Raw genomic sequence first — 12,615 nt, 5'->3', positions numbered from 1 at the left:
AGGAACTCACGGATAGTTTAATTTGAAGGGTTTTCTATTTAAGTTATGAAGGTTTCGAGTGTGGTCGTTTCAGAAATTTCATTAGAAGCGCAAGCAAATAGTATTATTCTGTTAACTACTCTACACTGTACAACGTAATTCCTTTGTAGTGCCACGAACTAGTACAGGAAAATTTAATACTGCTTCGACTTTTTTCGCTACGTAATAGCCGCTTGCCTCGTGAACCTTAAATTATTTAAGTTAAGCCAGTAACTTTGGTTCACCGTATTACCGAATATCATCGCAATTAAGTTCCAATACTTTTCTTACAGGGAATTTAGTTAATACTACGTCCACACTAAACGTTGTCGGGAAAGAAATATTACTAAGGCAGAAACTAGAGTTTTAGGCATCATGTAGATTTTAAAACTATGTTGTGACGATCAGAAAATATCTGTGCGGTCCGACAGTCAGAATCATACAAGCACTTCAGTTTGACGTCTCCGTGTCCACTGATTCAGACAGTTACTCGCTGAGAAAACTCTTATTATGACTTACATGGATCGAAAATTTGAGGACGACCTCCGGTCAAGAAATATGTTGCACTGAACGTTAGGTCCCGAAGACCGTCAACATTGTGTTCAGTATTGTGATTGGAACACACGTATTTGGGTCATGACGGTATCACATCTGTCAAGAAAACCAAGAATGACGTATATTGCAGAGCTAAGCAGCTCTGGCGAATGTATTTTGGAGGTCGATGATTGGTTGTGATCTATTAAAGAACACTATAGCTTTCATTCGCTTTCAGGCTTGCCAGTGGATAAACATATTTTAACACCTTTTTCCGTGGTGCACGGCGCTGTGATTCTTGATAAGTATCGGCTCAGAAACAGAGTTGAGGCTCCGGATAGTGGAGACAGCTAACTGTAAAAATAACTAACATTTCGCGAAAACTCATTGATATAGCACGCTGGGAAAATTCGAGAGTGGTAAATATTGCGCAGGGATATCGAATATGCGACTTTTAAAAGCTCATTCATATACAACTGCGACAACATATTTCCAGAAATTATCATAATATGTGGTGACTCTTGTACAGAATAATTGTTGATCATGTGCTATTGACCAAACGTACACCACATGAAAAAAAAAAAAAATGAATATGAAGATCCCAGACGAAATCGTTGGACGCCGGTGTTCCTTGGTTGACGTTAAACTGACTGCTGGTATTTTAAGTACTGAAGCAGCAATTTTCTAAGATAGGTAGAACTGTTATCAAAATGCATTACTGTTATTCGTGCCTGGTATTCTTACCAGTCCGAGTGAGGTATATAAGGTGAGGGGGGGGGGGGGCAGGAGGGCGTGAAGAGCGTCGGACGTCGAGAAATACTCTCGAGGACACGGAGATACCCTTACTCGTAAATCATCATCATCATCATCATCATCATCATCATCTGAAAATTTGAAAGGCTTATTGAGCATCTCCTTTTGCCCGGTCAGTCGCATTGTACAATTTAAATACAGATTTGTGGGGTATTCAGATGTAACAGTGGGCCTGTACTGGACGGAATGGGAGCATGTCAGTGGTCCGGTCGACCACCACTATCCACCGTAAGGGAGGACCGCCGTATTATGCACCAAGCATATCTGTGCACGCCATCTGCTGCGGACATTCTGCAACATTCCACACCACAGATCCGAGACTAGAACCAGCCTAGACTACGCAATTACCGTCCTATGCATAGGTTGTCGTTAAGACTCCTGTGTCTGGCGTGCTTCCGTGATCGGTAAGCATAGACTGCTGATGAAAAGTGCCACATTACGTTCAGAAATGAATCTATGGTCTGCAAGGGAAACTAGCCTTCGAGCAAGGGAAACTAGCCTTCGAGCAAGGGAAACTAGCCTTCGAGCAAGGGAAACTAGCCTTCGAGCAAGGGAAACTAGCCTTCGAGCAAGGGAAACTAGCCTTCGAGCAAGGGAAACTAGCCTTCGAGCAAGGGAAACTAGCCTTCGAGCAAGGGAAACTAGCCTTCGAGCAAGGGAAACTAGCCTTCGAGCAAGGGAAACTAGCCTTCGAGCAAGGGAAACTAGCCTTCGAGCAAGGGAAACTAGCCTTCGAGCAAGGGAAACTAGCCTTCGAGCAAGGGAAACTAGCCTTCGAGCAAGGGAAACTAGCCTTCGAGCAAGGGAAACTAGCCTTCGAGCAAGGGAAACTAGCCTTCGAGCAAGGGAAACTAGCCTTCGAGCAAGGGAAACTAGCCTTCGAGCAAGGGAAACTAGCCTTCGAGCAAGGGAAACTAGCCTTCGAGCAAGGGAAACTAGCCTTCGAGCAAGGGAAACTAGCCTTCGAGCAAGGGAAACTAGCCTTCGAGCAAGGGAAACTAGCCTTCGAGCAAGGGAAACTAGCCTTCGAGCAAGGGAAACTAGCCTTCGAGCAAGGGAAACTAGCCTTCGAGCAAGGGAAACTAGCCTTCGAGCAAGGGAAACTAGCCTTCGAGCAAGGGAAACTAGCCTTCGAGCAAGGGAAACTAGCCTTCGAGCAAGGGAAACTAGCCTTCGAGCAAGGGAAACTAGCCTTCGAGCAAGGGAAACTAGCCTTCGAGCAAGGGAAACTAGCCTTCGAGCAAGGGAAACTAGCCTTCGAGCAAGGGAAACTAGCCTTCGAGCAAGGGAAACTAGCCTTCGAGCAAGGGAAACTAGCCTTCGAGCAAGGGAAACTAGCCTTCGAGCAAGGGAAACTAGCCTTCGAGCAAGGGAAACTAGCCTTCGAGCAAGGGAAACTAGCCTTCGAGCAAGGGAAACTAGCCTTCGAGCAAGGGAAACTAGCCTTCGAGCAAGGGAAACTAGCCTTCGAGCAAGGGAAACTAGCCTTCGAGCAAGGGAAACTAGCCTTCGAGCAAGGGAAACTAGCCTTCGAGCAAGGGAAACTAGCCTTCGAGCAAGGGAAACTAGCCTTCGAGCAAGGGAAACTAGCCTTCGAGCAAGGGAAACTAGCCTTCGAGCAAGGGAAACTAGCCTTCGAGCAAGGGAAACTAGCCTTCGAGCAAGGGAAACTAGCCTTCGAGCAAGGGAAACTAGCCTTCGAGCAAGGGAAACTAGCCTTCGAGCAAGGGAAACTAGCCTTCGAGCAAGGGAAACTAGCCTTCGAGCAAGGGAAACTAGCCTTCGAGCAAGGGAAACTAGCCTTCGAGCAAGGGAAACTAGCCTTCGAGCAAGGGAAACTAGCCTTCGAGCAAGGGAAACTAGCCTTCGAGCAAGGGAAACTAGCCTTCGAGCAAGGGAAACTAGCCTTCGAGCAAGGGAAACTAGCCTTCGAGCAAGGGAAACTAGCCTTCGAGCAAGGGAAACTAGCCTTCGAGCAAGGGAAACTAGCCTTCGAGCAAGGGAAACTAGCCTTCGAGCAAGGGAAACTAGCCTTCGAGCAAGGGAAACTAGCCTTCGAGCAAGGGAAACTAGCCTTCGAGCAAGGGAAACTAGCCTTCGAGCAAGGGAAACTAGCCTTCGAGCAAGGGAAACTAGCCTTCGAGCAAGGGAAACTAGCCTTCGAGCAAGGGAAACTAGCCTTCGAGCAAGGGAAACTAGCCTTCGAGCAAGGGAAACTAGCCTTCGAGCAAGGGAAACTAGCCTTCGAGCAAGGGAAACTAGCCTTCGAGCAAGGGAAACTAGCCTTCGAGCAAGGGAAACTAGCCTTCGAGCAAGGGAAACTAGCCTTCGAGCAAGGGAAACTAGCCTTCGAGCAAGGGAAACTAGCCTTCGAGCAAGGGAAACTAGCCTTCGAGCAAGGGAAACTAGCCTTCGAGCAAGGGAAACTAGCCTTCGAGCAAGGGAAACTAGCCTTCGAGCAAGGGAAACTAGCCTTCGAGCAAGGGAAACTAGCCTTCGAGCAAGGGAAACTAGCCTTCGAGCAAGGGAAACTAGCCTTCGAGCAAGGGAAACTAGCCTTCGAGCAAGGGAAACTAGCCTTCGAGCAAGGGAAACTAGCCTTCGAGCAAGGGAAACTAGCCTTCGAGCAAGGGAAACTAGCCTTCGAGCAAGGGAAACTAGCCTTCGAGCAAGGGAAACTAGCCTTCGAGCAAGGGAAACTAGCCTTCGAGCAAGGGAAACTAGCCTTCGAGCAAGGGAAACTAGCCTTCGAGCAAGGGAAACTAGCCTTCGAGCAAGGGAAACTAGCCTTCGAACAAGGGAAACTAGCCTTCGAACAAGGGAAACTAGCCTTCGAACAAGGGAAACTAGCCTTCGAACAAGGGAAACTAGCCTTCGAACAAGGGAAACTAGCCTTCGAACAAGGGAAACTAGCCTTCGAACAAGGGAAACTAGCCTTCGAACAAGGGAAACTAGCCTTCGAACAAGGGAAACTAGCCTTCGAACAAGGGAAACTAGCCTTCGAACAAGGGAAACTAGCCTTCGAACAAGGGAAACTAGCCTTCGAACAAGGGAAACTAGCCTTCGAACAAGGGAAACTAGCCTTCGAACAAGGGAAACTAGCCTTCGAACAAGGGAAACTAGCCTTCGAACAAGGGAAACTAGCCTTCGAACAAGGGAAACTAGCCTTTGAACTCCCCTCAGATTTGGTGGTAAACGCTAGCAACGCTAGCCACTAGGCCACGAGCTGCGGACTTCCCATAGACCTCAACGACATGAGAAACAACTAATAAACAGACTAACTGCATTACTACAAAGGAAAATCGAGAGCTAGAACGGAACGCAAGCGTCAGAACATGCGGTACCTGTTTAGGAGAAATAGGAGGCACGTAGTATTACACCTCACTGTTGCAAACGGAGCTCCACCACGACACAGACCTGTTTGAATACAGCGAACAGACACGCCTATGACCGAACAGACAGTTCGTAATTTTGTGAAAAAGAAAAAAGGGGCACGACGGAGATCTAAACATTAATTTCCCCATTCGCAGTCCAACACCGTGGCCACACAACCACGACGTCATAGCTGTTAAAGGTTGCTCGGTGTCGCACGTATTGAGCTTGGACCGTTCACTGTTCCTGTTTTGCTTCAATTCAGCACACCTTCCTTGTTTCATGTTTGGTATGTGTTCATTTTTTGACGGGTTATCCACTGGGCCATCTTACCAGTAACTCAGAGGGGTGCGATGGTGAATGTCCTTTGTAAGGCGGGTATGGCGGCGACTTGTCAAGTGGTACAATTCTCCCAGTGTTTTGGAGAGCCGCACCGGTGTTACTCCTAGCGCTATGGTATGGGGAGCCACTGCGTATGACTTCCGATCACGGCTGGTAGTGTTTCAGGGAACTGACGACACTACGGTACGTCATGACCATCCTGCGTCCCTTTAGTGTTATCCACCAAAAGTCAAAATATTTATGCCATTTTTCAACAGGACAATGCTCATCTAACTACGGCAAGTGTGTGTATTAACTGTTTACATGATGTTGAGGTACTCCTGAGGTCAGAAAGATCTTCACACTTGTCCCTGATGTTCAGTTCGGACGTCAACTCCGTACTGATGCCGGTACTCAGCCTACTACGGACTATTTACGGTAACTGTGGGCCAGTAACCTCAGCAGAGGGTACAGTGGCTTTATTACACTCTTCTCAATGAAAATCGTCTATGAAGCCACGCTAAAGGAGCTGCAAAGCCATGCTGACAAGCATGACATACCCAACACTTCTTGACGTTTCGTTTCCTCCTCCACTTCCGAGTGCTTCCCTTTTTTTTTGTCAGCCAGTACATAGGGGCAGCAACAATTAATGTTCTAATGCAATACTGCTCCGAGTTCCAGGGTGTCTATTCTTATTTTTCATCGCGCTCTGGAGTCTGTCGAAGGTGTATTCTCTAGACATTACTGTGTCCTCTTGAGATGCCATTGTAACTTAATTTTACTGTCTATCCCCTACTGACTGACAAACTGTGTTTTATGGTTTGGCAAAATTAGTGGAGTTGATGTTTACTATCCCGTCAATGAGAATTGGTATGTACCTCAGAGGTCTGCCTTACCTGAAGACATAGGGCCCCACCTCCTTCACCAGGAGCTTCTCATCTTCGCCATCCATGTACGCCTGGAGATTGGTGTAGTTGAAGATCCGTATCCTCATGAGGGGATGCACCGGTGGATTCCGCCAGCTGTCAAAGGCTGTGGAGCCATTCCTCAAAATCAGCATCTGTTGGGACACAGGAGGAAAGGTAACTAAAGCGATTATTGCTAAACTTCTGTAGTATCATTTATTACTCTGATAACGTTTTACTGTCACATTTTTATATAAGGTGATTGTGAGTTTGCCATTAGCATAATTAACTCCAAAAAACCCTTTGGCAGTATTGGGAGTCGTAGAAGTAAGCCAGTACAAGCCTATTCTGCACTGTTGCCAGACCACATAAATTTCAGGGGTGAAGGATACAGAGTTGCCAAGCCTCCACAAGGAGTCAATGTCCTCCTTGGTCAAAATCTTCCTGAGACAATGAGGCAGTTCTCTACAATCGTGGCACTTGGTCTCGTTACTTATTAGTTATCTGTCATAATATATTACCCAAGTAGCATAATTAAGCCTTTCACTATTCAGACGCCCTCTTTGCATTCCATGCTGAGTGCAGCTTTGTTGAGCTTTGTGTACTGCCAGCAAATGCTGTTACCTGTGCTGAGAGACGCCGTTCTGGCTGCTGCGGATTACATACCATCCCATTTAAAGTAATTGATCACTGAAAATTTTTCATTTTTGCACGTCACAATGTCCGATACCTTTGCTCGATAGAGGACTGAATTTCCTTTCGTTATTCGCCATAGCTACTGCTCTGTATCCAAGTAAGATATACGAAATTTTGAAGAGCTTGCAGAGATAAACGCGCGTAGCATAAACTTGGTGTATCGCTGATTTTAGCTCATGCATTGCACTATATGAAATTTGAGGAAAACATCGAGATTTTATTTAAAATTTAGAGCAGAACGGTATCTCATATCGTTCTTGAGTTACTGACTTTTACGTAAGACAAATGGTCATACATGATGCGCCAATTTCCATCCTTGCATATTGGTAATTAAGTGGTCATATATGGTTTAAGATATCGAAACGAGGTTTTTGCAAATGATGATATAAAAGAAGGCACATACATTGTATGATAAATGCTCTGAACATGCTTTTTTCACCGATATATGGAAGTAATTCGTCCACAGCAGTGAAGGGTCGGTAGCTCATGACACATACCGATGTCAATAGCACCACAGGATAACCCGAGCAGCACGTGTATCACATCGACAGCACCTGAAGGGTGGCGGTCTGTTGTGTACGCATGCCCAGAGCAGTGACAGGTTTGGTGGCCTTATTATTAATAACTTGTCATTTATCTTTATTAACGACCTACCACCATTATGTAATACCCTATTATAACTATTTGTTATCCAAAAATAATGATTTTTCCCTATCAATCCAACCATCAGACTGACTCCCCATTTGTGTTCTTATTTATTTACACACAACATACACACATAACATACACATCCTTTTATGCCATTTCGTTTCTTGCCATTAGTAGCGAAGTATTGTGTCCAATGACGTCTCTGCAAGAACTCCATCATGTAACAGACTTCCTCTATCGCTATCTGGGATTCCAGGGATATTTAGTAAAATGTTGCTTTTTTCAAGGAAAAAAATACCCACTTCTCGAGACGGTAAATACACAGCTTTAAATGTTTAACCAATACAGCAACTTACTACGCAAAATTACCCTTTTGAACAACTGACAGCCTAGTATGGTCTAGGAAGTTAAGTACTTATGTTCATTTGTATTTGTAGTAACATGGAGCTTACAGTTGTCATAAAAGCAATGGTCAACACACAATCACATCGCTTAAGAAGAGCGTGATAACGACAGTCCTTACTTGTGAAGAACTGTTGGGAACTCTTAATTCATCTACAGCCATGACGCGCACGCGCACACACACACACACACACACACACACACACACACACACACACACAGACACATACACAGACACAGACACATACACATACACACACACAGACACAGTACATCAGTTACAGTAGCACTGGAATGTAGGACGAGGTATGCACAGCGTAACGAGCCCTTCATTACATGATACACACTTCAACTTTAGCTTACTCTTGGGTAGGGAGAGTGCAAAGTTTATATTACGCTGAACAGAGTCCAGAGCGTACTGTTCATTGACCGGAGCATTCCGAGCACCCTTCCGTAGTTAGAGAGACAATGGGTGAGCATGCTACAGCCAGCCGGGGCAGCATCTCTCCTCTACACACACGTCCAAAGGCTTACAGGGGTAGCTGTCGTTGTAGCTCTTCGTGCCTAATTAATGCCCACCCGCCCACTGACAAGACTTTCCTCTGCACACATGCAAGCTATCGACCAGGAGGCACTTGCACTATGCATAGATCTAAGCCGTTGGTCTTACATTCTAATTGTACAAATGACCTTTCAGCCGTCAGGAATGAGACATTACTATTAACATTGCAGCATCCTGCACAGAGCTTCACACATGCATAGATTTTGACCTCTATCTTTACAAGTACGGAATTCCAGGTACAGTAACCAGCAAGGGACAGCATGAACAACTTCTTACGTTATCAGAGCATACACATGCAGTAACTATTCCAACATTCAATATGCGTATAGGGTAGAAAAATCGCTAAGAAATGTCTGTAGCAAACACAACCTCTTAAGTATGGTGATCTGCGCAATAGGTACCAGAAGTCTCTAATAAGAACAGTCAAGCGCATTTTGTCTTGTGATTCGGCAGGCAACTGAAATTTCGTTTCTGCTACGTGTAGTTGCAGTCAGCCGTAACAAATACTAATCAACACATTTTTCATGAGACGCCTAGTGTCAGCGGAAAGCGTGTGTGTTTGTTTCCCATTAGAAAGAGAACAATTTTAAACACGGAACTGTATGTGCTTATTCGATAGAGTGATCTCAGATTAGTCTAACGCGATAATCGTTTTAACGATACGTAGTAACAGGAACTGCGAAACAGGGAGAATAAGCAGCACTTCAGAAGCAATAGCAGCGCCCTGGCCTGCGCTGACTGCTTACGTTAGCAACAGTGATACTGGAGTCCTGGCTGCTGTTCGTGCCTTGCTGCCTCTGTCAACACATGCCAATAAAACGAGTATTACACTTGATTAATTTGGTACCGTTGTTCCGAACAAGCTCATAAAATTCCGTCCATGGTAGGCGGCGCATGAAAGATGTGATGAGCGGCGTTTGCTCGGGATGACAGAGTTAACATCAAAAACTAAATTGCACAGATGTGCCGAAAGACCAGAGACGAAGCACTTTATGACTTATTAGAACCACCCAGTGTATGTAGCACAGATCGCTGTACATGGGAGGCAGTGTTCGGTGCATGTGTTTTCAGCAGTTTTTCTACCTTATACGCACACTGAGTGGTGGTATAGTTATTGTATGTGTGTGCTCCAATAAAACAAAAGTCTGGTCCTTGCACTCTTTTTTTGTGGTTACTTGACCTGGTGTTTGAAGTTTTCCCTGAGTTTTGTACTCAAAGCTCTCTTCAGGATAGTGCAATGTTAATAATAAAATAATAATAAAAATACAATAATAATAAAATAATAAAAATATAATAAAGATAAAATAATAATAAAAATAATCATTAGCATTTATTCTTCATAATTAGAGACTTATCTGATAAGCTAAATTAGGCCTCACAAATCACATTTCCTTGGTTAGTAATAAATTATGTATTAATTATTTATTTCTGACTAATGCATATACTACTACTACTACTACTACTACTACAAATACTACGGTGTTCTCTATCTGCTCATTTATTTTGGTGCATTTAACATCGTACTACCCCGGTGAAAAGCCATTGTCTTCTGGATTCCTTGGGCGTCGGGCAATACCTCAGTAGCGTTTCCACTATAGCAAGTAATTCCACCCACCACCGTTACTTCTTGACGTCTATACATTCATGGTAACTTGCACCAATGCAATGTATATTCTTCGGACAGTATTTCACTCGGTGGCAGCCGCCCTTATTTATCTTCTCCCCATCTGCAGAGTGTGTAGCATGAAGACTTAATGGTTAAATGCCTCTTGAAGTCTTCCTTGGTCTTCCTGCATACTGCAGCTGCAGTATCATCCAACAAGCGCCAGGTCGACCCTCCTTAATACTGCTTTGGGATCCAGTGCCCTTAATACATGACTTCCATTACCGGATGCATCTTCATAGAGCGTCCAGTCCCGCAGTGTGTGTTCTGGCAGGAGCAGCTAGCATTCGTCTTCTGATTTTGTGTAGATATGTGGCGTAAGTGCCATGGACAGCCAGTTAATGTGTCAATTCATTCGATCGGTTAGGGAATCTCAGTTTTAATCTCTCCCTGATGTTAGTAAGAAATTCGTGTGTTCTCCTCCCTGTGCCTGACGCCTCCTATTAATTTTGCCATAGTTGTACGAGTAATATGCAATCATTTTTGGCCTTTTCGATTTGGCCTCAGTTCCAAACACCCTACGTACTTCCATTTGATTACCTTCCTTTAACCCGTAAAAGGTCCCCCTTTTCCTAATTTGCAAGTCCAGTGGGCATGTTCCTAGAATTACTAACGAAGCATCATTCGGGTTAGTGCAGAAGGCGCCCGTTAATCTTAGTAGCACACACCTTTGAATTCTCTTCGCTGCAGTCCATGAGCCCAAATACTATCATATCTTACGACCGATGCAAATATAGATTTGTAGTATACTCCGTCTTTAAAGGAAGCCGGATTTGCCTATTTGCGATGGATATAATTTTATTCGTCCCGTTTGTACCTTTTCTGCATGCTTCCTGTACATGATGTGCGATGTTACAACTTCCGTCCAGAAATACTCTCAGACATCTCGTTACTGCGCTTCTCCTAATCGTTATGTCATTTAATTTTATTTTAGGATTACTTATTAGGTTCTCTTTCAGCAGGAGCTACGCTGTTTTGCGAGGTGCTAGTGACAATTTAACACTGACACCACCCCTCAAGTTCGTGGAGGGCCGCATTACATTTGTCTTCTATAATGCTTTTGGAATCACCACTTACAACGAACAGTACGTTATCTTCAAATGCCACCAGTCCGCTTATGTTACCGCTGTAACGCAACTTCTGTAGTATGGGATACAATACTACTTTCTAAAACTCCAGACCACACACTGGCCCCTGCGGATAGCCTTTTGTTATTGTCTTCGTTATTTTCTTTCCTGGACATGTTAAAGAATCATGTCAGCCGTGGCAATAATCTCTCAGACAATTAGATAGCGCTTCCGGACACTCCAAATCCCTAAGGCGACCAAAGAATGAGGCCGCCGCAGGTAATCTAACGCGTCAGCAGTATCAATCATCGCTAGAGCGTACGCAGAACGAGTATCTGTCGCTAGCGAGATTACATTAATCATTTGACTTGCCTCTTCTAAAAACATACTGGTGCGAACTCATCCCTAGTAGCAGTCTGTGATCTTGTGATGTTTTCCATAATAATTTTTCAAATATCTTGCCGAGAGCGTTCAAATGGTAAATTGGTCTGCAGCATGTTGGTATCATTGGATCCTATCTTGATCTTTACTAGTTGTTACCACTTCAACGTTCTTTCACATTGCAGTGACCTTTTCTTGCAAGAGACACTCATTGTACAGATCGCCTAAGTAGCTATCTAACTGGTCACATACAGGTTTTATTACTTCGGTTGGGATCCCGTCCCGTCCGAGAGATTTTTTCCTATTACAGCCTTAAAATTATTTGCCTAATTTCTTCTCGTGTTCTTTCCGTAATATTTCCATAACCTACGCTGATAATCCGTCTCGCCTTCTTTTCCATCATCAGGAAGTAGTGTTCCCATTAACAGGACAGTTGACTATTGCAAACTTTCTTTTACCGTCGTATCATTCCTTTCGTGCATGGATAAGACTTGGTGATCGTATTTTCTCGCAGACTATTTTAGACGGTACACCCACACGGATCGGTTTCTAAGTTATCCTCCACGAATTACTTTAATAGCTCCATTTTTGTTTTCCACAATTCTTCCTTAAAACGTTCTTGAACATACCTGGATCTATGCAACCTTCGGACACTTTTTCTTGGGTCATGCTGCTCTGGTATAGCTTCCTGGCCAACCGATTCGGCTCAAATTTGGCAGGTCGTTTGTGTACAACCTAAAACGAAGGAATCTAAGATATTTTAGGTCAACACCTCCGCGTTTTTGAGAAAATCACCCCTGAAGTTTATAACGAGCAGTCGACTCAACATTGGCGGGATCGAATGATAATTGTAAATAGAGCATTTTTCATCATCAGGTATGGGGTCCGCAAACGCATACTTTTCCAGAAATCGAGGTAAGAAACTTCTGCAACTGCCGCTTCTGTAGCCACATGGTAAACGCTTTTCGCCAACAGCACCGATAGCGCAACGGCCAAGGTGACTGGCTGGGAACCGGAGAATCCGGGTTCTGATCTCGAAGAAACAGTGCGGATATTCTTTTCGTTTGTATTTTTCATATCTCAATTGATAGGTATAGGAGGGCTAATAAGGTAAGTAAATCAATAAGGAATGAGAATAACTAGGCAAATAAATTTCTCAAATCTCTTGGGATAGCAGTAAACTAAAATGTTACTCCAATTTGCAATGTTACATTTGGTCCTCGTTTCATAGAA

General features: G+C 44.3%; 1 protein-coding gene across 1 annotated transcript in view; it reads right to left on the bottom strand.

Annotated features, from left to right (window-relative positions):
* Positions 1-12,615, bottom strand: part of LOC124771026 (lysosome membrane protein 2-like) — a gene marked incomplete at both ends in the record, with an annotated part of 81,645 nt that overhangs the window by 32,024 nt on the left and 37,006 nt on the right. The window contains one exon of the mRNA XM_047249267.1: positions 5,955-6,118. Coding sequence (XP_047105223.1) covers positions 5,955-6,118 — 164 coding nt within the window. The remainder of the gene's footprint in view (positions 1-5,954; positions 6,119-12,615) is intronic.

Source organism: Schistocerca piceifrons, unplaced genomic scaffold (genome assembly GCF_021461385.2).
Source record: "Schistocerca piceifrons isolate TAMUIC-IGC-003096 unplaced genomic scaffold, iqSchPice1.1 HiC_scaffold_864, whole genome shotgun sequence".
In the NCBI taxonomy this organism is placed as follows: Eukaryota; Metazoa; Arthropoda; class Insecta; order Orthoptera; family Acrididae; genus Schistocerca; species Schistocerca piceifrons.
Note: the sequence above shows the minus strand (reverse complement) of the source record. Positions and strands in the feature narration are given on the sequence as shown.